The following is a 23,455-nucleotide window of genomic DNA, read 5'->3' as shown; positions in this document are numbered from 1 at the left end:
TTTTTTTTCAATCTAATACAATCAAAGTCTGGTTTACACATACTGTTTTGCTTAAAGATTCAAGAGCATTACTGCCATCACACCTTCCACTCGTCCACAACAGATTTTTCTTTCAAAAGAAAAACTCTCATGGAGAAAAGAGCAGTAAAATTATCTCCCCAAGACAGCTAAAATAATGTTAATATTCAAATTAATCTCTGCTAATAAGATAATTTTGTTTTGATGTACAGTCTGAAAACAGAGAGTTTTTAAAAAGGAAAATAGTGATTCCAATAGGTTACTGATTTAGATGTCAAATGGAAATAGACATAAAACTATTATGGCACAATACAGCATAATACAAAGCCTGGGGTATTAATGACTGCATACCAGTAAGATTTCTTGCAAGCTACATATACTCTCAGAGGACCACAATACTAACAGTGGAAACCTTGCCAACAACAACAGAAATGCTACTAAAAGTTCAAAGTGAATAGAATTGGTACATTTTATAGGTTTTAGCCAAGTTGGCTAATGAACTGAAGATCTGGAAATGAAGTTACATGATTACAATGGGTAGACATTTTCCCACTTGTCAAATAAATTTCTGTAAACCTAGTATTATAACAATAACACAAAGGAATAGGCATTTCTGATACCAATATAAAGAGCCAACAGGTTGAAATGAATTGCTGCACAGACACAGGAACCCATACAGCAGAGTGATAACACTGTATCTAAAAAGGGCACTGTTTTTTCTTTTTTAAGATCCAGCCTTTATTATATAGCAGAAAACACATTAAAAACATTAGCACTGCAACAATAAAAGGTTACAGTCAATTACTTTTTTGGAATTTTTTTTAACATTTCCCCTATTTCCTTTGCCCTCTTATTACCCTGACACCCCCCAGCTCTATACAAAAAAAGCCCCCTCAAACCACCAACTCTTAGTAGTGATATACAAACTGAAAAATAGGAAAGAAAAACAGGAATACAGCAGCTTCAAAACCAGAATTATATCTTATTACAGATACATTCTGACCTGTTTTGCAGCAAATGTTCAAGAGGCCAACTCAAAGTAAAGTCAGTTCATACAATTGTGCCTAACAAGCTGCCTTCCCTTCAAACAAAAAGTAGTTCTGAAAAACAAGGAGTAGCTATATTCAGGCCTTCTGAAAAGGGTAACCTCCTGAAGTTACCTGGTTGCTCAGCTAAGGGCAACTGTTTAATCTCAGACCTCTGAGGACTACTGCGACCTACAAGACACTCAAAACTGCTCCAAAACCCACCTGCTCCACTATAATGGAACTCAATCTTCAAATGAAGGATTCAAGCCCTGCAGTTATTCATGAAGTTACATATCAACACATAAAAGTTGTTTAATTTCTCATAATTTTACTTGCTGATTAAAAAAGTTGCCTATCTTTTCTTAAACAGAAAGCACTGCCTCCTGCAGTCTTCTAAGTAGCTGCAGTACCCTCACAGGAGAAAGCAGGCATTATTCTACTTTGTTTCTCATGAACACATAATGTGGAAGGGTCCCCAAAGCGACAAACTCTCTATAATAAATCAAGACTTCTCATATAGTACAAATTACTCCAAAATTTCAAATGTTTTACAAATACTAGTTTATCAACATTGGATCAAAAAACACATCAAAAAGATGCTAAAAACATAAACCTTGTTGTAGCTTACTCTTCAATATTATAATTCTCTGTTTTTAAAACCAAGAAAGAGCCAAAAACTCCATAAAATTAATGGCAAGATTTAAAACTTAAACTCTAAAATTTGTTTTTGGAATCTATCCATAGTCCAAACAAGGAACCAATTACTTTTCAGGAAAAGCAATCATTTAACAAAAAAAAAAAACCCAAACCACCAAACCAGAAATTGTAAGCCAACTGATTCCCAAAACCTAGAATAATTAGCTCTAAGCATTCTTTTTCCAGTTGGAGGTTTAAAAAAGCTCAGTACTTTGAAGTTCTCAGCTTTTTCTTATGATGCTTTGTTAGTGTCAATGCACAAAGTAAGATTACTAACTGTATGAGATCTAACCTGCAGGCTGCTTAGTAGGACTTATTGCCTACAGATCAACATGTTCTCTATGTACGCACTAAGTACATCTCTGACAGTAACGTGGCTTTGTTTCAGCATTTCCACAGAATTTTCAATTCAGTAAAGTTTTATGCTGCTCTCTTAGGTGACAGGCATCTTATTTCTTGTTCTCATTCCTTCCCACGGGCTTTAATGCAACACAACCAAATGCCATGCGCATTTCAGTTGATCACCCTGAGCATGTGTCAAGACAAAGTTGACAAATTTTGTCTCAACTAATGTAAAATGAAACACAGTAACCACAACTGCCAGCTTCTCCTCTCTCCCTCTCCCACATATACACCAACTCCTCCACAAAAGGAAGGTAAACTTTCACAGCTCACCACACCTAAGCAGCATTCACTACACAGCTGCTTCGCTCCAACCCATCATTGCTCTTCACTTTGTGCTAGCTATGGAGGAATCAACTACTTCTACAGCAAAGCCAATCCTACTGATCTTTAGCAAAGAGCAATCACAAGATGGCCCAGATAGCATAAACATATGCCTTAGAGAATGCCATGTTTATGAATAGCTGCCAACCAAGACCTAAGATCAGGCAAGGAGCCACCACAGGAAAAAAACAAAAGTCTGCAAAACACGTTTGCTTTTCAATTTATATGCTCTGTTCAAATTAAAAAAGTTTGTCATTATGAAGCAGAACCAGCCTTATTCTAAAGCTTACTGACAACACAAAGGTAATTTCTCCAATGCTAAATAAAGTTCATTAATTTAAACTATAGAAAAATATTTAATCACAATTCCTCTTCTTAAGCTTTTGGTCTTAAGTCTCAAGCAGCTCTCAAACTAAACTCCCTCTTCCGTAAGATGTCTCAAGACACTTTATGGTGGCCAACTTGCATAGCAAAGTAGTCTACTTCCCGTAAAAGATACAAAGTATCAACACTTTGTTTCTGCAAGAAGTGTGTTCAAAAACTTCTATCTGAGCATCTTTTTTGAGTATGGTCATTTCTGGCAGACAATCTTACAAAAACCCATAAATGTAACAGAACATGCCAGCTGTTTGCCAGATTCTGCTTTCCTATGCTTTGCACTTCTATGAACTGTCAGGACAGTGAATCAGATCTGAGAATCTCACATCACACCTTTTTATACTGCAAAGTAAGGAACAGTAGTGAGCAGATCAAAAAAGAAGAAAACCAGAGTGGAACTATGTTATCTTTTGCTAAACCAAAGTATCAGTGCAACTAGGAAATTGTTCGAACTTGTCCTATCCTGTCTCAGAGAATCGGGATTCATGCTTAAAAAAAAAAAAAAAAAATCAATTCTCTCTTACAGGTTTCTCCTAACTTCTGATAAAGTATTCCAGACCTGATGTCATAAACATCTTTGGATAAGATTTACAATATCTGACTTGATTTCACATTTTTGGTAGGAAAAACTTAAGGTTCAGTTTTCAAAACTATGAAAATTTGAACTATAAAAATCATAGAATGGTTTGGGCTGGAAGGGACCTTAAAGATCATCTAGTTCCAACCCCCCTGCTGCGGGCAGGGACACCCTCCACTAGACCACGTTGCCCAAAGCCTCATTCAACCTGGCCTTGAACACTTCCAGGGATGGGGCCTCCACAACCTCTCTGGGCAACCTGTTCCAGTGCCTCACCACCCTCACAGTAAAGAATTTCTTTCTAACATCTAATCTAAATCGACCCTCCTTCAGCTTAAACCCATTACCCCTTGTCCTGTCACTACACTCCCTGATAAACAGTCCCTCACCATCTTTCCTGTAGGCCCCCTTCAGGTACTGGTAAGCCGCAATTAGATCTCCCCAGAGCCGCCTTTTCTCCAGGCTGAACAACCCCAAGTCTCTCAGCCTGTCCCTCAGATGGGTGCTCCAGCCCTCTGATCAGCTTCGTGGCCCTCCTCTGGACTCTCTCCAACAGCTCCATGTCTCTCCTGTACTGGGGCCCCCAGAGCTGGACGCAGTACTCCAGGTCAAATAAAACTAAGGAGATTACAACTGATTAGTTTTGAGATCAAATCTCAGTTTTAACTTGATCATCTCCCTACTTCACTAATTAAAGCAGAGAAGATCAGCAGCATCTCTCAATTTGTCATTAAGGAGGCAATGGTCTATAACATTTAGATACAAATTTGCAGTGATAGAATTCTATTGCTAGGGTGTTTTGGAAATCAGCTATATTCAGTAAGTTTCATGTACTTTCCTATCACTACTACAAAAGGTTGGGTGTTTCACTGGTTTTATACCTGCTACACATTGTAAAATGCAGCCATGGCTTTTACACCCAAATATTCCTTCTCTGGAAATGCAATTCTAGAAGATTAAGCGTTGCTAGGCTTCAAAAGACAAAGAAGAATCAGATATACTTATCAGAAACACAGGTTTTCCATGGTTTTATCTGTGGAAAAATATAATTCCTCAATTGCAAAATCAAGTGAAACATGAAGATATTCACAAACAGGTTTCAAAAAACGTGCTTTCTGAACCTATATACAGGTTATCCTGTATCCATATTAGGTATCAGTAAGCAGCAATGTAACGCTGAGAAAGGAAACAGAAGTATCTTAGATATTAGATACAACTTTTCCATCACTTGAGACTACTTAATCACAATCAAAGCCCTAGTTTCCTTGTTATAATAGAGCAAAAAGACATAGTGCGCCCCTTTACAGTTAAATATTATTTCAGCCACACTGGAAAGACAGGCACGTATCAGTTAAGATTTCACTACCAGCTCATCTGTCTTTCAGAATTAATATATTTGTTAGCTCTGTAAGGGATGAACATTTAAGTTTCCTGAATCTCACACTGTCTAAGTTTACACAACTAAAAATGTTGTTTAAGGCCCTAAGCAAATATATGTAAATGATCAAAATGTGGATCCTCACCTAAGTCCTTCTCCGCATACAGCAAAGGACACCTACCAAAATATTTTTGGCAGAACGATGGCAAACATTTGAAGAGCAACAGCCAGCAATGATAGGACAATTAAAAACAAATAAACAAAACCCACTAATTTTTGTCAAGATTTTGAACAATATTGATAAATTGCAGTGTAAAAACTCAAAATCTAGAAATTATTGTCAAATAAATCATCATGAAACCTCATTTTTGACTCTCAGTACTACATCAGTGATTCCATACCAGATACTAGAAGTGTGGCACTATAAAAAAAATCAAATTAAAATTTAACTATTATCCTTGCATTTTGCTAAAGAACTATTGTTTAAATATGAGTAAAATGGAATTACAGCCTAAAATGTAAGAGGGTATTGTAAAGTATGGCAATACAGTTTTGCAGACTTATGATTGCAAAAATACTTAAGAATTCTATCTTCCTCATTCTCTCCAAACAAGTGATTGCTCTAACTGGGGCTTTAAACAGTTGAACAGCCTGATTTTTTTTTTTTTATTTTTATTTTTTTGGAGCACTTAAATACAATTTTTAAAGTATTCAAAAACTATAAATTCCCGTGTAGTCAGTATTGAAAGCAATTTGCCAAATAGCAAATTATTAGGCAAAGGTGTACATTTCTGCCATATGTTATTTCAACTCACATCTTTTGCACTGAGAGAGTCAGAATAATTGCTTTGCAGATTTCCAAACAACTAACATGTCTAACACAGTCCATCCAAGAAGCAATGCCACCCCCAAGGAATGATTTGCTAGCTCTGGAGACTACAGTTCAACTCTTCCGGCTGCCAGATAAATCAGGCTCAATCCCAGCTGCAGACAGGTCTTTTAGTGGTCCTAAGAGCCTACCCCCTCCCTATTTTAAAGGGCTGTAAATAGTAAAAACACACATGACCCAACCTTTTCATACTGGAAAACACTGCAGCATGAAAGAGATTTTCTTAAAAAAGTGATGGAACATTGCGCACAAGAAAAGCCCATCCACCGGTACCAATTTTGAAGCAATAAAAGTTACTCAGTAATAACTATTTTAAACATGAAGTCTGTCTTGAATGGGAATGGTGTACTTAAGTCACAGCATTAAGGAGATAGGCAAAAATCAAATCTATAAGAAGGAATGGATGAAGACAGACAGACATATGTTAGAAGAAATAAAGGTAGAACAATTAAATTTTTACTTTAAGAGTATTATGACAGGCTTAATTTGAATTAAAAAGGATCTCTTGGATCTGTACAGTAGAGACCGTTAGAAACTGAGATGTCAGAAGTAAAAATTATTTTAATATTTTGTCCAAATTTGCATTTCAAAACTTACTAGATGCCACAGCATATTAATTAACTGCATCATATCTGACACTACAGCCATAACATTCAAAAGGTTAAGGTTAATTAAGAGTACTTGCAATTTAATTCACACCCTTGCTGTAAGCTTATGCTAAATTTGTATTCAGGGGGAAGTTTCTACTAATGCTTGTCTCAGTCCAATTTGAATTAACTTTGTACTCTTTCCCACCTCTGAGCAGACACCCCAAGGACTGAACAAAACAGACACATGACTACAAGGAGTTCTGTCCAGGTTAAGACAAAAGTCAAGTGATTTATATGTGGTTTGTAACAAAATTTTTTTTGTCTTCAGAGCTACCAAAAATTTTCAATAACAAAGACTGTATACAAAGTTATATGTAACTTAATTTATTAATCTGAGAAGACTGTCCAGTAATTCAATAGACATGGATGGCTAACGATATGGCCCAAGAAAAGCAACTTCTTTGCACTGCTTGACTCAACCTCAACAGGTTACACAACCATATCTGCCCTGGAAGTTCAGTAGAGAGAGATTCATCTGGCTGTGCTTTATAGTGCAGTCTGAAATTTAAGTAGCAACCCATATGCCAAAACAGTTGGATAGCCTTATGTATTTTTTTCAGCAGTGTATATCTTTTGGATCCCACTGCATTAATATTTTAATAGTACTATCAGAATCTTATGGTAAATGATCACCACGTGCAGAAGGAATTCTCACGTAAATCCCATGATGGAAAAGATGCAACATCCACAACATGCTACCTTTGTTTCTTTGACCTTAAGCACTGATTTCCAAACCCAAAATACATCTAAGTCTTTGAAACAGAAAGCCTGCATCAAAAATTGACAGGTTTGTTTTTTGGTTTTAATTTATAAAACTTTACTTTTCTAAACCACAGTGCGTCCAGTGGCTATCATTGAACATATATTTTAAAAAAAGGTAGCTGCTACTCATGCCTCAAAGTATCCTCATAAAACTTCCTCAACAGGTGATGGACTTTACAATTACAGACACACACATATGCCTATAAATTCAGAAATATAAGCGGACTCAGCTGCATCTGGACAAGTCTGCAAGGTCAGCATATGCCACAGGAACTTGAAGAATCTGTACTGTGGTTCACCCTCTAGTATTTTACTGGGGAGTGAAAGCTTTAGATTACTGTTATAACTGCAGAGTAAACTACCTATAAATCACCTAGAAGAAGAATCATCAGAACTGCACCGAAATTTACCTGTTCTAACAAGTAGAATACTGTTTCTCAAGTATTTTACTTATTTTTGTAACTTTATCCTAAAAAAGTAAGCATTCACACTACCTCCTTGACTAGGAACAGGCACACCAGTTATAAAAAAGTGAAGAAGACAGACATGTTTACCCCTTCTCCCTAAGACAGGTTTCACTTGAAAACAAAAATATATTTTAAAAGTATCTCTCAATATCTAATCTTTTTCTTTTGGGTCTGTCACAGCAGTAAGGATAATAACGCTTGTCAAAACCCCTAGCTGCTAAAAAAACATTTTAAAGATACCTCCTCCTCAGAAACTTGAAGAGTTTGGAAATAAGAATACCATTAAACAACATATTTTATGTCAGCAATAGTCTGCAAAATAATGTTATTGGTTAGGTAGTTCACAGGAACATTGATCCCCATTTTCAATTTTAATTCACAATACTCAATGTCTGAAACCTGCTGCTAGTTATCTTACATAGTTCAACTGTGGTAAAAAAAAGAATCTTGAAATTTATTCCTTTTACATTAATATTGGCTTTTCTACATGTACAAGTAGTATCTTGTAGCACACCTAAAAAACCCCAGGATTTAACCATTCAGTTAAATCAAGTGCTAAGGTTAAAAATAATGGTTATTTATTCACAAAAGTCTTCAGCAGACATCATGCAGATGTACAGCGAAAGAATCAGTGTTCTCTAACTACAAAGACATTAACAATTGCTGGTATTTACTGAGGCAGAAACTTTAGGTATTATTTTATGTGGGCCAAATAAAAGCTGAAGAAAATTAAACCTGAAAACGTGCACATTTCTGTGTGCAATCACTGCAAGAACAATGGCAAATATCTCTTAATGGGGAGCAACAAAGTTGGTAAACAAAGCTTTAAGGGGAAAAGCAGCCCCCACCGAACTTTGAGCCTGAAGTTGCAGTATCTTATTTATGTAGGCAAAACCCTGCCACACATATTGAACAACCTAATTTCATTCATCACACAAATAATTGTACTTTCCAGCAATGAATTTACTCACATAATACAGGAGGATTTTAATGAAAATCTTCTATAAAAATACTAACTCACCCTATGCAGAGAAAGTTATATATTAAGCTGTGGAGTGAAAAGTCTAAATTAACTTTTAAATCTAAAGTGGGCTGACAACTAATCCTCAGTAGCCAGAAGCAAATGTCACTTCAAAACCACCTGCCAGCACTATCTACCACTGTATATTCCTGCCATCAGCCTCAAAACACGTCTTTTCTTTCTTTCAAGTACAGTGATGAGACTTAAAATTCCTAGCAAGCATCTCATCTACTTAGAAAAACATCTCTAGGTATAACTATGAAGTATTGTAACTACCTACCTTTTGGATCAATGATTTTAACTTGTGTGGTACAAATATACAGAATATTTTTTCCCTTTTGGAGATAAAAGAAAGGAACTCTGAAGAGAAAAGTTTTCAGTAGATTTACATTTCTGCAGATGAAGACTTTGCTATTCTCAGCAGGAAAACAAACCAACCAACTTCTGAAGCAAAAGCTGTACAGCAACTGCCTGTCAATCATTTCTAAATCAAGTGCACTAAATAACAATTGAAAGGATACTTGAAATCAAAATGCCAGCTTTACTTCTGCTCAGACATTAACATCCACCAAAGGGTTATATTATTACATAGCTATTTCAGATCCTCTACTGCTTCACTATTATAGTTATTCTAGCTGACACACAGAAATGCCCTTCCCAAACCAAAGAGGGTGATATTGAAAGGGTTATTTTTGGCCTGAGTTGTTTTCTATATTCTAAACTAGAGGGGAACATCAAGAGGTTTTTGGATTTTTAGCATCCCTTGCAAACCACTATGTTACAGGACAGTGCTCCTATCATCTTCTTCCCTCTGTTAATTTAACATTGCATACATTTATGAATAACTTCTCACAAAAATGTTCACGCGCTGGTCCTGAAAAGAACTAAGTTAGGAACATCACTGTTACTAAATATCTGGGTTTACGAGCACCCAATTTCAAAGTAAGTATACTCGGTAGTCCAGAATAGCAACATGGTTATTGAGTTACAGTATGTTAGTCTAGGTAAACTTCTGGATCACATCTTCTATAAATACTTAAACGCTGACTGAGAGAAACCACAGCAATATTGTATCTTTTAATGGTACCAAAAAAAAAAGGTAAGGAGTCCTGTAATTGCCTTTTAGAACCTTCTTTGTCATTGTATGTAATAAATTATTTTCCTCTTTTATTACTAGATCTGTGTAGAGGAGAAGAAAAAAAAAAGCAAACAAACCCCTTGTGCACTCGTCTTGGACACTGAGAGGGCTGATGTCAGCTATTAAGACTGACAGTATCCGACAGAAAAATCCTCCAAGCAGCTTTTGGGGAATAGCCATATTTCATCTATGGGTTCAAAGCTTCTTTTGTCTGCACAGTTTAAGACAAATTGAGCTAAATTATAACTTTGCTGTGTTCCAAAATATTCTATTAAAAATCCAACCATTTAAAACAATTATTTTCAATTAGAATATCTTAGTTTAGCATCTTCAAAAAGTGCAGATTTGCAGGTAAGTTCTCAGTAAAATTTAATTATAAGCTATATGTAAAGGGAAAAAAAGTCTGTGCCTAGTTCTTATCACTAGCATTACTATATAGATGGTCATATGGATATGAAATTACTTACCCACTGTGACACAAGCAGGGTAATTCAACCCCTAAGAAAAGATTAATTTCCCTGGTGTACAATTCAGTGTCGTATCCTAGTTGGCAATGGTGACTTCCTTAGCGTGTGACTGTTACCAATTACTAGAGCACTTCACATAGAGGGTTTCTAACCTTGCAGTAGGACAAGCATGAATGTGAACTTACGTCCTCACTCCAGAGCAGCTGCTACCAGGCCCAACGTAGTACCTCTTGCACGCCAAGTGCAAGCCCGTGCACTCCTGTGGGAGTAGCGGTCCCTAGCTGCCCCGGCCAACTGAGCTGCCGAAACGATCTGCTCACTTATCTTCAGAGTCTGAAACAAGATGCCACTACAAAGCTGTATATTAAACTGTAATTGAGAAACACTCTGGGATAAAAACCAGATCCAACAGCCATGGAACATTTCCGAGAGAGGGTCCTGAAGTCAGAGACTAATCTTTTAACTATTAATTCATACTCAGTTGAAGTTATGTTGGGAAAAACTCCTGATGAGAAGGAAATGGAAATAAAAGTCATCTATAATGGATAGTTTTATGCCAAAAGATTGTACCAAATGATCTCAAGAAGAGATTTGCTAACTCGAGGCAATTTTTGATGATGTTTTATGCATTGCCAGCCACTCTCAAATGTAAAAAGCATCTCAGAACCTGTCGGCTCTCAGATAATTAGGATATGAGACAACACACCAGGGAAGCAGTTATGAGAGGAATTCAATTTTCCTCTAATCCAGCACAGAATCTCTGTCAGGTTTTTTCCAGCATTCTGAGGAAAGAAGAATGGGTTCTTCCACACGAATTGTGTTTAACGGATGATGGTCAAATGCAGTATATACTGCTTTCTAAAGTGAATGCTAGTTTAAGCTTCCTACTCTACAGTTTTTGAAGGAACAGTTTCTAGGCTGTCAATTTATATATAGTGGCATAAAAACTTAAGAATAGTATACAAATTTGTGAAGTGTAACAAAAATTGTAAAAGCTAAGTCAGCAGAAGGTATCTCTTTCCTGGAATTTCTCTTTGAAAATTGTACACAGCAAAGAGGAATTAATCCAATTCCCATTTCAGTAAGGTATCATCAAAATAATTTTCTTTAGAAACAGCAAGTGTCAACAAGTGATTACAGCTACTGTCACAGACTCCCATCAATGCATTTAAATCATCAAAATAGATCAATTTAAGACTGTCATGACTCTAGGTTGTAAATGTAACTTAAGAGAAACCTTATGCTTCATCTTGGTAGGCAGAGATGATTCCCTCACTTATCCCTTTAACAGTAATTCATATCTTTATTAATAATGTTCACACCCCATATGGACAATAAAGGTTTCTTGGACAAACATCCCCTCCTCAATTTCTATGGACAGAATGGGTGACCTACCCTTACCAGAAGGCCACTGACCAACTGACAATAGTCTGGCAAAACAGAATGAAGTAAACCAAACCACAAATATCCAAGTGAACAACTGGAAGGTGCTCTGCTCCAAGACTTGAAAGAAAATATTATTCAGATGCTGATTTATTTTCATAGTTACTTTTATTCCCCCCATTCCTGCCCTGATCCCATGGTAGGAGACAAGATTTGCTGAGTAACAGAAAAACAGAGCCAAGGACATTCGAAAGGAAGAATATGCATGATGATCCAGAAACAAATCCTTTGGTGGTCACACACTACTGCTAATGCAGCTCAATATTAGCCTGTAAGCAGCAGCATTAGAATCACTGTAGTAGATTAATTACCACAGCAAAATAAATAGCATACAAAGGAATAAACAAATGATTAAATTGCTCCTCTTCTTTCTCCATTTGAACCAGTCACTTATTTAAAATATGATATTGAAAACTGAAATTGCAAACTATTTTTGAAGCTAATAATATGAAAGTAAGAGGACACTAAGATCTGAAACAGGCACCATCTGCCAGTCCTGAAAGTCATGCCATTTTTAAGATGATTCTGGGGGGGGCATAGAGCAATCAAATCATAATTAATTATAACTGCAGTTATAATTGATTACAAGTTTCTAACCATACTGAATTTATAATCATTTGTCAGAAGCACAGAGCATGCTCAGGTAAGGAACTTTTCTTATTTAAATATAAACATGTATGCTTGGACAGTTTAGGAATACTCAAATTAATAAAATGAATACAGTGATAATCTCAAAACATTTGGAGCCATTATGCTACCCAAGCTAACTAGCACATTTTTATTATGCTCAAAAAGTTCTTTCCATTGTTCTGTAAGATCTATTCAACTGACTGGAACCAAAGGGACTACGTTTTCAGGAGGGAAATACCTGCTTCCCAAATGTTTTATGCTTGTTATGGACTTCACTATTAGAAGACTATGGCTCAAAAAGTGTAAAGGTAACTAATGAATGAATCAATTAACACAGCACCACAGGCCAAACATTATAAAAAACAACTTCTCACCTGGGAATCTATTCCCTTTCCATGCCTCTCCCCTCCAGTTTTGGGGGGGAACAAAACTAAATAAACCACCACCCCTCAAGCTTGCAATTTCTCTAGAAAAGAAGTGCAAGGGGGAGGGGAGGAAATAAAGAAGAGGCAAGTCAGGAAAGTCCTGACTAGCCACATTTTATTATAGGCAAACTGCCTCAGCTGCTCCAGAGGCTTCCCAAGCAATATTCGCATTGCACCCATGCATACTCAAGATCCCCCACAATTGCCACAGAGATTTGCTTTTGTTCAGATTCTCCTTTCCTGTCTCTCAACTTTGTAAAGACACTTCAAAGAAGATCAAAAAGCTTGAAAGAAGTGTAGTTGTTTAGTCTATAGAAGATAGATGGGAGACTTGGTCTCGTTCTTCAAACGCAAAGGATGTTGGTATGAGAATGGGACTAAACTGTTCAGCAGGTCTACTGCAGACAGGAAAAAGCAAGGAAGATTTAAGTTAGGCATCTGGAAAACTTTCAAGTAAGAGTAAAGGACTGAATAGGCTGCCTATGGAGGTTGTGGAATATCCATCACTGGAAGGTTTTAAAACAGGTTAGGCAAACATCTGTCCAAAGTGATTATGGTATAATAGATGAGAATGAACTTGAGATCTTTTGCTCCTCTTCTGTAAGGTCTTTTCATTACACTCAGTGGTACAAACCCAATAATATTCCCCTCTTTTATATCCCGGTGTTTTATTTAACTTTAAAAATCATGTAGTAAAACCTACCCTTCCAATTGTGATATTTCCACATATTCAAGTGTGATTATTTAGGAAACAACACACACCAAAGATTTGCTAACTGTGAAAGCAGGATAAACAAACCTCCTGTGAAGTAAAACACTATTGTATTAATTTTACACTCACACTGAAGAAATTGACCTCTAACATCGTAACACAGACAGTACTACATTTTCTTCTTCTCCAAGAGAAAAGAAAATTGTAAAATCTTAAACTGATGACCTACTGATCTGTGGTCATCAAGCCTAGTTAGTAAACCATTTTTCAGTTTTTGCTTAAAGGAAGTTTTTTTTTTTAAAGGAAAACACTTTTTCCCCAAGAACAACAACAACATACATATATGAAAATAAAAACAATGAAAGCGGATGTCTGCTTTGAGAAGTATCCAAATATTTTTGAAACCGTATTAAATTATGAGTAAGGATGGCTTCTACCACACCAGGGGGAAAAAAAGCCAGAGATGACTTTTTTTTCCCATACTGTTAAATACTAAGGTAACCATGGAAATTATTTTTCCCCTTACTGTTAAATACTTAATGTAACCATGGAAATGAAATTAAACATTGATTTCCCTCTTGCCCCCTGTATGACAGGAAATCTAACAAGAGAAATGTTTCTTGGTGACGGTAATAAGAACCATACAGGTAATTGCTTAGAAGGAGAATAAACAGGCGGTTTTGGGGGTCTCTGCTGGACTGACTTCATATAATTCATATCACTGCAAGAAACAAGAGATGCTATTTACTTTGCTCACATCTGATGTTCCTAGCAGCTGCCCTCTATGCTGACCCCTCAGTTTTATCTGTGCTGTCTAGCATTTGACATTCCTTAGGTTTTAGGAGACACTCCCTTAGAAGAGGCAAATGTGAATGGATTCATTCAAATGGCAGCTGTGACATACAGCAATCAAATAAATCAGAAAAGTCCAAAATATTACAGTAGATACTAGATTTGTCTTTCTGCACACTTGATCAATCCTTCTTATGACAACTGCTTTACATTATTTTTATTATACAGATATTTCCCCAGTATGCTTACAGGGACTTGTAAAGTAGGTAGGATTTGCAGGCACCCGAGAACTCATTTTTCTTTTCACTCTTGGACTAGACAGGTCTTGGATAACACTCATCTTCTATTTTGCATCTCAATACATTTTTTTTCTTGCCAATTCAAGATCCACACTTCATTCTGATGCTATTATTTGAGTTCTTGTCCTCCAGAATATACAAGCTACCTCAGCTTCTTAGGGCTTCTTCAGAAATGAAGAGAGTAATATGACATCAATAAAATTATTTATTCTACTTTAGTGGGGGGGGTGGTGGTGGTGGTGCATGAAAAATTGGTACTTTCCTAATTTGATTCCACTGCTAATTAGTAAATTTACATGGAGCAGCAGTTTTAGAATTGGTCTGTTGATTCAGAAACACACACAAATCACTACAACTTATGTTATAATGCTGACTAGCACAATTCTATAGTTTAAAATGTGCTGTATAATAAAAGTATAGAAATATTTTGAGGAGTTTAAAAAATATTTCCAGAAACTGTCTTTAAAGCTTCATGCCAACTATGTGTATTGTGTATTACAGACTAATACAAATCCAAAGTTTTTTACTTTCTACTTTAGTCCTAATTTAAGAAACAACACCCCCAAAGTCAGAAACAACCAGGTCTCTATGGAGTTTATGGAAGAAAAACAAACAAAAGATTAAGATATAATGTGGAAACACTGATCAAATTATTGTGATGATGTGTCACTTAGATTTCGTGCTATATGCTTGACACACTGAATTTCTAATTTCAGTGATAAACATTACAGTTAAATATGGTTTTTTTCAACATTCTCTAAATTAGGACTCTGTTCTTCAAAGACATGATTCTACCAAGGATATTAAGCAGGCAACTTTAGAAAGAAAAAGAGCAGGAAGAGGGAGGAATGCCACCAATACGCCTTGCATGATGGAGCATTAGTCACATGACTTTTAAAGATCTCTTTTCAGGAAAGCATAATATTGTGAAACTTCCAGGTCAGTAGAAAGTCAAAGACTCTAGTAGACTAGAATCCCTCGACTGATTTTCAAAAAGAATTTTAAGAAAAAGCCATGAATTGATTTAAAGGATTTTGCAAAGCATAAGAAGTCCTAGGGGGTTCCTTGCCTCCCCCCATCATAGCATACAATTAACTTTATTGCTACTCTTCTTGGATAACATGTATAATTGAAATAACAATAATTCATTAAACGGACTTCAGTCAAATATATTTAGGAGAAAAGCCATTACAGAGAACATCTCCTAAATCAAAAGGATGAAGAAATATCCATGGACTGTTTGGCTCTCCTTCAATAACGAGGCCCTAGGTGAGACTGCCATTGTTAAATTCATACTAAATTAGAGTTATAATGATGTCAAAGCAACTTCATCATGCCTTTCTGCACTAAACTTTTATTTTTCAGATTTTTTTCCTACTCATATATGCTTCGTCATTAGAAGCATCAGTCTAGGCAACTCAAGAGTCTTATTATTTCCGATTTGCACAAATGTCCTTTTTTTTTTTAAGAAACATCCTTTTTCATTTAATGCCATTCTCTCCAGACTGTCCAATGCTTTCAGCCTGGGGAATGAGCAGTTGTTTCTTTCTCTATTTACATTTAAAGGTGTAAAAGAAACAAATACACCTATAGCAATGTAAGGAAAATATGCACAGGCTTCATATTTACAACTGGAAAATGACATTCCAGAGCCCAAATTTGCTGAAGATAGTTTTAAGAATCATTTTGACTTAAATCACTCTGTCTTCACTATCTTGCACCTTCAAGATTCATTGCTGCTAAAACATGAAAGCAACTCACCTATATATTTCTTAAAATTCTTTAAAGTCAAAATTACCATAACAAGAATATATTGTTAATTTGTGACAGGGTGGGGAGAATGTATTATGATGAAGTCACACTGACAAGCAAGGATCCTTCAGGCTAGCTGAAAGAACAAAATGAAACACCAAAAAAACCAAACCAACCCCAAAGCACCCCACTTTGTCAACTATTTGATAAGATTTGTTGAAGGTGTCTCTGTTACTCATTTCTAAGGCCTTATCCCTTTTAATAATATCCAGCATTAAAAATTCAGGTTTAGGTTTTATTTTACAGATTTTGGGCTTACTTTCCAACAGCTCTGCCAAATCCTGTATTATTATTTAAAAATAACTGGAGAATAATATGGTAAGTGAACAATAAGGGCATACAAAAATAAGACGCTATATTTAATTACTACTACCTCACCTTACGACAGATTTCATGTAAGTATCCTGAATTGCAAAACTAATTGTGAAAAGCAATGACTACATTAACAACCCAAAAATTAATATCTGAGTTAAAGAAACAGAAAGAGCAGGAAATGCAAGGATTACTTATTTTGCAGTAGTATTTTCTTCATTTTACCAGCTGCTAAACCCAGCACAAAGCCACTTACTGTTTAGCTCAATGTACACAGTACTTCAGTAACATCCTCATATGCTGGTTAGCTGTGGACTCATGTGTAACATAACCTAACAAGCAACAAATCATAAGCTCATCCCTGTTATCCAATCCATGCATCCCTGTGCAGAATACATGCTGTATGTTAAATCTTGCAGGTATCTCTACTGAGGATGGACCAAATAGTTATACTCTGCTTTTCACTCACTGAAGTCTATGCAAAAGCATAACGAACACATACACCATTCACCAAATCAGAGAAAGCATCTACTTTTCAATTAGTAGTGGCTGTTCCTATGCAAAACTCAATAAATACTCCGTGCCTGTACTTTCCAGGCTATTACAGCATTTTCTTCAACAGCACACCACTATGCCACTTCCAAGCTGTCACTTCAGTCCACGGGCTGAATAAAGGAACACAACTGATTCCAGAAGAACCACTTCACGTGCATGCTTCCTCCCTGCAGTGTGGTAGCTGTATTTGCAATGCCACCGTACAGCAACAGCGCACATTAAGGTCCGTGATTAAGTTAGACAACAATAAACATAACGCCGTTTCCTCTGATTCGAGACACTCATCCTGCCCCTCCGCTACAGGGGAATTCCCCTCAGAGGGACAGCAGCGGCCTCCCTACGACTACTGCCGCACTAAACAGCCCACAGGGACCTCCCCGTTCCAGCCGCTCCCCCCACTGCGCCGACGGTTCGAAGCAAACTAACACGGCCCTGCCAGGCTCCCACCTGCCCGCCCCAGAGCGCTCGGCCCGGCCCGGCCCGTGGGGGAGCACCAGGGCATCAGACCGCCACGACGCAGGCCCCAGCAGCCAGAGACGACCGAACTAAGCCACCAAGAGGCGCGCTGAGGGGCAAAACCACCGCCCCCGTGTTGGAACTCGGCCGGGCCCTACAGGCCGCACCGAGAGGCACTCACATGAACCGAGCGGCCGCCACACACCTTCCTCCGCTGAGGGAAAAAGGACCCTCTCTGCCAGGCTGCCCAAGCGAGTGCCTGAGATTTATAAAAGGATGCCCAGGAAAGCCTCGCTAACGCCAGCGAACACTATTTTTAAGGCCGAGGCACTCAACACATTGTGTGTGTGTACACACACGTGCAGAGACGCACGCGCGCGCGGAGAGGAAAACCGTGTTAAACTCTTATTTCTTTTTTTTTTAAAAGGCCCAAACAAAAGCAAAGCTCAGGCATTGCGCAGGACGCCTCTATGCCAGGGTCCTTCTGTCGGCCGGCGGGGTGGAGTGACACCGCGGAGCGGCGAGAGCGGTTGAGGGTATTGGTGCCGCGCTCGGGGGCGGGGCGCGCAGCGGGGGCAGCGGCGCTCGCGCAGGAACCCCCGACACCGGCTCTGGCCCTCCCCTTCCCTCGCTAGGCCGTGCCCAGGCTGGCAGCCTCCGCTGAGGGAGCCCCCGCCGGTGCGTAACGGAGGGGCTGAGGGAGCGGCCGGCCCGGCCGGAACGAGGCGAGGCGGTGGCGCAGGGCGAGCGGTCCCCCTCAGCGCCGTGGGGCGTGCAGGGCCGGTTGGAAAGGCAGCTCTGGCTCGCGCCTTTTTGGGCTCCGTTTTGGGCTGCGAGCGCCGGCCTGGGCGCTCAGGGCCGGGGGGGTCTCTGGCTAGCGCGCTTATAGGGCCTGAGAAGGTAGCGGGGCGGACAGAGGTTACCAGCATTTCTAGCAGTCATTTAGCAAACTGCTTAAAACTGATTTCTCTTTTACTAGATTTAATTCCCGAACAGACGTGTGTAATGCATATATCAAATGGTAACAAGCCCCATTTTTATGTGCGTAGAGCTACTGAAGTAGCAGGCAGGCTGTAACCAAAAGACACTGATAAACAGGTAAAAGAAATGATAGGTTTATAAAATGAAGAGATGTGACTAAAAGTCTGCCCTGATCTATCAAAATTAGGTTATATGTTTTCTTCGTGCTGTCCAAGTGTTGTTATTTTTTTTTAACTAGCTAAATGTTCTAGCTGCAGATAGGAAACTTGAGATATCAAAGCAGCAACATCTTAATCTATGTGGTAACATTGTAAATGCTCCAAACAACACCAGTAAGTCTTCTTATGTAAATAGCTAGATAGAATACAGAGGCTTTTGTGTCTATGTGACAAAATTCTCCAAATATTACTGAGACAAAGCATTGTTTTAATCTTTGCTCATGGCTTATATTTCACTTGAGTGAAATGATGCTTTAATATCCCTACAAGAGTAGGGAAAGGAAGTACTATTTAGCATTTTCATGAAATAACTCTTCAAATATATGTCAGTTACCTCTGCCAAAAATGCCATGATACCTGTCTTTTTTTTTTTTTTCCCCTCAAATTTGTGTATTCATTGGAGCCTTGTCAAAATCTGGTTTGCATTTTCTGTTTATCTTGAGTAACAGTATTATAATGACAATTTTGGCACACTTACTTATTCTGTCTATTGCTGAAGTGGTGTACCTGGAATCTGAAGAAAAGTGTTTCTTTTCTGCACTGAATTTATTAGTTTGGACAGAATAATAATTTTTTTTTAAGTGTGCCTAATATGTGTATGGTCTATAATTATCTGCCTATGACTGCATAATTATTCTTTATTTATATGCAGAATACTTCTTACTTCCAAGAATGTTAGAGAAGTTAGAAAACTTTGTAAAAGAGGATGTTTTGATATTATGCCACAGGGGAAAACATTTGGTTAAATGCAACACTGCTTACATTTAGATTTTTAAGCAATCTTATGAAATCTCTGTAGTACAAGTGGTGTTTGTAGTAGATGTTTATACTGCAGATGAAAAAAAGATTTGTGAGGTAAACTACATTTAATCCACAGTCCCCCTCACCCCTGCAGAAATTAGGCTAAGTAACTATTTTTTATTCTTATTATGAAGTGAACATGTGCCAGCTCATTATTGTGATTGTACTAACAACCTCTTATTTATTTTCTGTGCTCCCTTCCATAGAGATCTGAATTCAGCTTTTCTTCAATATGTTATGCATTTTAATAAACTTTATGAATAGCTGAGTGATGGCGGACAGTGAGAAGCAAATCACACGCTTTTGGTTTTTTTGTGAAGTAGCAACACTGTAGCTAAAATTGCATCTTTTATTTCAGTTACTTTAACAAATTAGTAACTACTATAGTTGCAACAGGAATATTTTAAGACTTCAGAGCAAAAGAAAAGATTTTTTTTGAAATAATTTCTTCATATGAAATGGCCTACTTTGTTGAAAATACTGATTAAATGAAAAACAGTGTAAGCACAGGATGTTCAGGCCGCCTGCTTTCCTGAAAGTATTCTCAAGTGCTTTTAAAATAATTCAGTAGCAGTACTGATTATAATTATATTTTAATTCTGAAAAGCTGCCTTCATTAGGCAAGGGACATTTACACCTGGATACTCAGGAGGCAATTAAATAACTAGCCATTTCAAACTACCAGCAGGTATTGTTGCACATGGCTAGTTGTCTTTATTTCTGTATGTGAATGCTTTAGAAACCATAGATGTGTTTCACAGGATGGATTCATTCAGGTTGGTCTGTTTATATGTGCAATATTTGCTTCTGAGAGTCAAATTTATATGTTTGGATGTATTATTTTTTTGAAGGGCCAAGTTCTTTGTGTCCATTCAATTGCCTTAGTACTGCTGCAGTGAAAAAGTTGCAAATGATGGCTAGAAAATGCTAAATTTTGAAGAAAAAATATTTGTTCTCTGAGAGCAGTAGGTATTCAGAGGAGCAAATAAGCTGCTCTGTAGATGAGGGGCTACCTTTTGGATTTTAGTTCTCACTGTTGGGCATGGAAAAGCTATCAAGTGAAAGATTATCAAAATAGTGCTAATCTGAATATTAAATAGGAATTTGTAAAGGTCTTCTGTTTATGGTGGGTTTTGCTGAAAATGTTGGTTAGTATTTTTGTATACTGTAACATCTTTAAGGGAGACTTGGATAGAGTCAGTGGGCTAGGGAAGGTCATTCAGAGGTAGGATGCAAAACAGGCTACTCCGGGACTTCTAATCTTTATGTCAGACCTTCTTTTCAGAGATGTGATAGACTGTCTGTCATGTATGGAATAAACAGTGCTTTGGAAACAATGACTCAGTAATTTTAGATGACACTAATAAGACAAGTCTTTGCTTCATATTCCATCCTCACTGTTTTGGAATATTAGAATTGAATTTCCAGAATTCAATCACAAAACTGAATTTGTTTTAACTGTTTCTGGTGTCAGTTTAAAGTAACAAACCTTTTTTTTTTCTCCTCCTGTTTTTATTCCAAAGTAATAGAGAAGTTCTACAGGATATAATTTATTTCTCCAAATCATAGAATTAATGCAATATGTGTCTTTTCTATACAAAAAGGCGAGTTTGAGGCGTAAAAATGTGTGTCTTGAACATAAGGAGGATGTGTAGCACTCTCTGTATTTATAGTTGTACTAGACTTGGATGTGGATTTAAAAAACAAACAAAAAAACCCAGCAAAAAACCAAAACAGACTGAAAAACCTCACAATTTAAAAATAGTTAGATAAGATCTTTTTTTTTTTTTGTCCAGGTGATTTTTTAAATATGTATAACAGTTCTGTTTGAATTTAGAAATATCAGTAAGCTACTAAAGACTAGACTGAAATAATTTAGTTTAAAAAACCCCTTTCACTTAAGCTGTAATGTGTGGCCCTTTTTAAAAGGTGATTGACAGATTAAGTTTTTAATTTGGGGTTACTTGGTTTATTTTTCAAGTCAGTCCCTGGAATTTATGGAACTTGAGAGTTAAGGACAGAAATTGGAGTTTAATTGTGAAGGTAGCTATTGACAGAACTACCTCTTTTCCATCATCAGAGAGAATTTTTTTCATTGCTTTAGTGGATTCCACAGGATTAGCTCTATAATAAGAGAACATGTTCTAATGCATACCTTCTAAAATTCTTTATTGATTCAGTTAGGTGGCTGACAGGAAATATTGTTTGCTTTTCTCATGTCTTCCTTTTTGTCTGTGCGCTTCTTAACCAAAGGGAGTGATAAATCTGCAGTTGTCTAGTTGAAAGCATTGCAGGTGGTCTAATTCATCCTTGTAGGCCAAGTGATCTAGAGTACAAGAAAAGTTTAATCTCTTAAAATGGTTATTGATTTGATTGTATTTAATGGTTCTTTTTATTAAAATTCCTTTATAAATGTCAGCCAAATGCAGATACGATGTATTATAGAAGTATTATCTAGTAGATTATTTTCCTACAGTAAAAATGAAAACATTTCTTACCTGAGTAAATCTATTGTATGCTACATATTTAACTGTTTAGAGACATAATCTGTCTCACTGTTTGGCATAATTTTACTCTTCCTCTGCTCAACTCTGATCATATTAACTTTTTTAGTATTATTTTAGAGCAATTATTAGAGGACTGTTGTGCCAAGCAAGATTATAATTCATTCTCTAAGTCAAGATTTTTTTTCTTCATGGTTAATATATGTTTTCTTTCTGAAGTCAGGTAGTTTGTTTGGCAGACATGATGTTTTTACAGGAATGTGAGTCTTATTATAAATACACAGTTAAAGCTTTCCAATTGAAACTTGCTGCATGCCAATAAATCTTTGTGCTTGCACTCAGTCCAATTTATGTCTTTCCAATGGAATATTCTAACTGTAAATTACATTGTTGGCACCCTAAAATAAATCACTTCCAAAAAAATAGTAAATATTCATAACATATGAAAGCATTGCATCTTTATAAATAAGACTTTTACTACAAAAGTACTACTATAAAAACTCGAATGCTCAGTGCTGTTTCAGATTATTTTCTCCCTTTTTTAAGTATGAATCCTTAATGCTATGCATTCATATTTAATATGAATCTGTATATTAGAATTTAAATGTACATATCTCATGTCAGTGTTTCTTCGGGGGAAAAAAACCCCAAACCACAAATGAGAGCAGTCTTATATTTGCTTTGTATCTTAAATTTGACTGTATTAGTTAAAACAGAAGGTACCTTCCATAATTTCCGTTTGTATGGACTTGGTAAATATGTTTGGTATATAAGGATCTCTGCACAACCTGTTATGGAGTTACTCTCTCAATTAAGATTCACAAAAGAAACTTAGTAGATTTTTACTGGGAATTTTGTGCTGGGAACAAGGTTGTTCCCTTAAAGAAAAAATAATTTTGAGACAATAAAGTATTAAACACACTGTTTCTCCTGTGTGACTTTCTCATGAGAGAATAGCTTTTCCTGAAAGCAGCAGGTCAGTGTCGGCTGAAAGAATAATTAAAAAGTAGCATTTAGCTTCATGAGTGCTCTGCATAATCTTATTCTACTTGCTTTTTGTTTCATGAAGCCCCTAAGATGATAAAAAAATTATCACATCTGGTTTGAAAGAATTATGTTGGGTTTATACTTTAAGCTTTTTGTATTATTTCTCTTATGGGCTTCAAATCCTGAGGGTTCTTCCTCCTCTTTTCCTGGAGCAACTGCATATCTGTTTCTACTCTTTAGAGCTTATAATTACTATTCTGTAGCTGACAAGAGTTGGATGTGCTTTCCACATCAGTGGACTATTTCTGATGATTGTATACACAGATGTGTCCA

The 23,455-nt window shown here is 36.9% G+C and overlaps 2 protein-coding genes across 15 annotated transcripts in view; one reads left to right on the top strand and one right to left on the bottom strand.

Annotated features, from left to right (window-relative positions):
• AIMP1 (aminoacyl tRNA synthetase complex interacting multifunctional protein 1) overlaps nt 1-17,859 on the bottom strand; it is a 36,819-nt gene extending 18,960 nt beyond the window's left edge. For 2 of the 4 annotated variants that reach the window (XM_054824783.1, XM_054824785.1), the window contains exon 1: nt 17,813-17,859. In XM_054824783.1, the coding sequence (XP_054680758.1) occupies nt 17,813-17,814 (2 nt within the window). In that variant the 5' untranslated portion in view covers nt 17,815-17,859. Of the gene's footprint in view, nt 1-17,622; nt 17,755-17,812 lie in introns of those variants that run through there. The other 2 variants (XM_054824787.1, XM_054824786.1) reach the window with 2 other exon arrangements.
• Nucleotides 17,860-18,107: 248 nt separating this feature from the next.
• Nucleotides 18,108-23,455, top strand: part of TBCK (TBC1 domain containing kinase) — a 115,282-nt gene continuing 109,934 nt past the window's right edge. For 3 of the 11 annotated variants that reach the window (XR_008576974.1, XR_008576975.1, XM_054824772.1), the window contains exon 1: nt 18,447-18,729. The gene's annotated coding sequence lies outside the window, so the exon portion shown is untranslated. The other 8 variants (XR_008576976.1, XM_054824773.1, XM_054824770.1 and 5 more) reach the window with 7 other exon arrangements.

This window comes from Grus americana, chromosome 4 (genome assembly GCF_028858705.1).
Source record: "Grus americana isolate bGruAme1 chromosome 4, bGruAme1.mat, whole genome shotgun sequence".
Classification (NCBI taxonomy): domain Eukaryota; kingdom Metazoa; phylum Chordata; class Aves; order Gruiformes; family Gruidae; genus Grus; species Grus americana.
The sequence above is the reverse complement of the archived record's forward strand: the minus strand, read 5'-3'. Positions and strand labels throughout refer to the sequence as shown.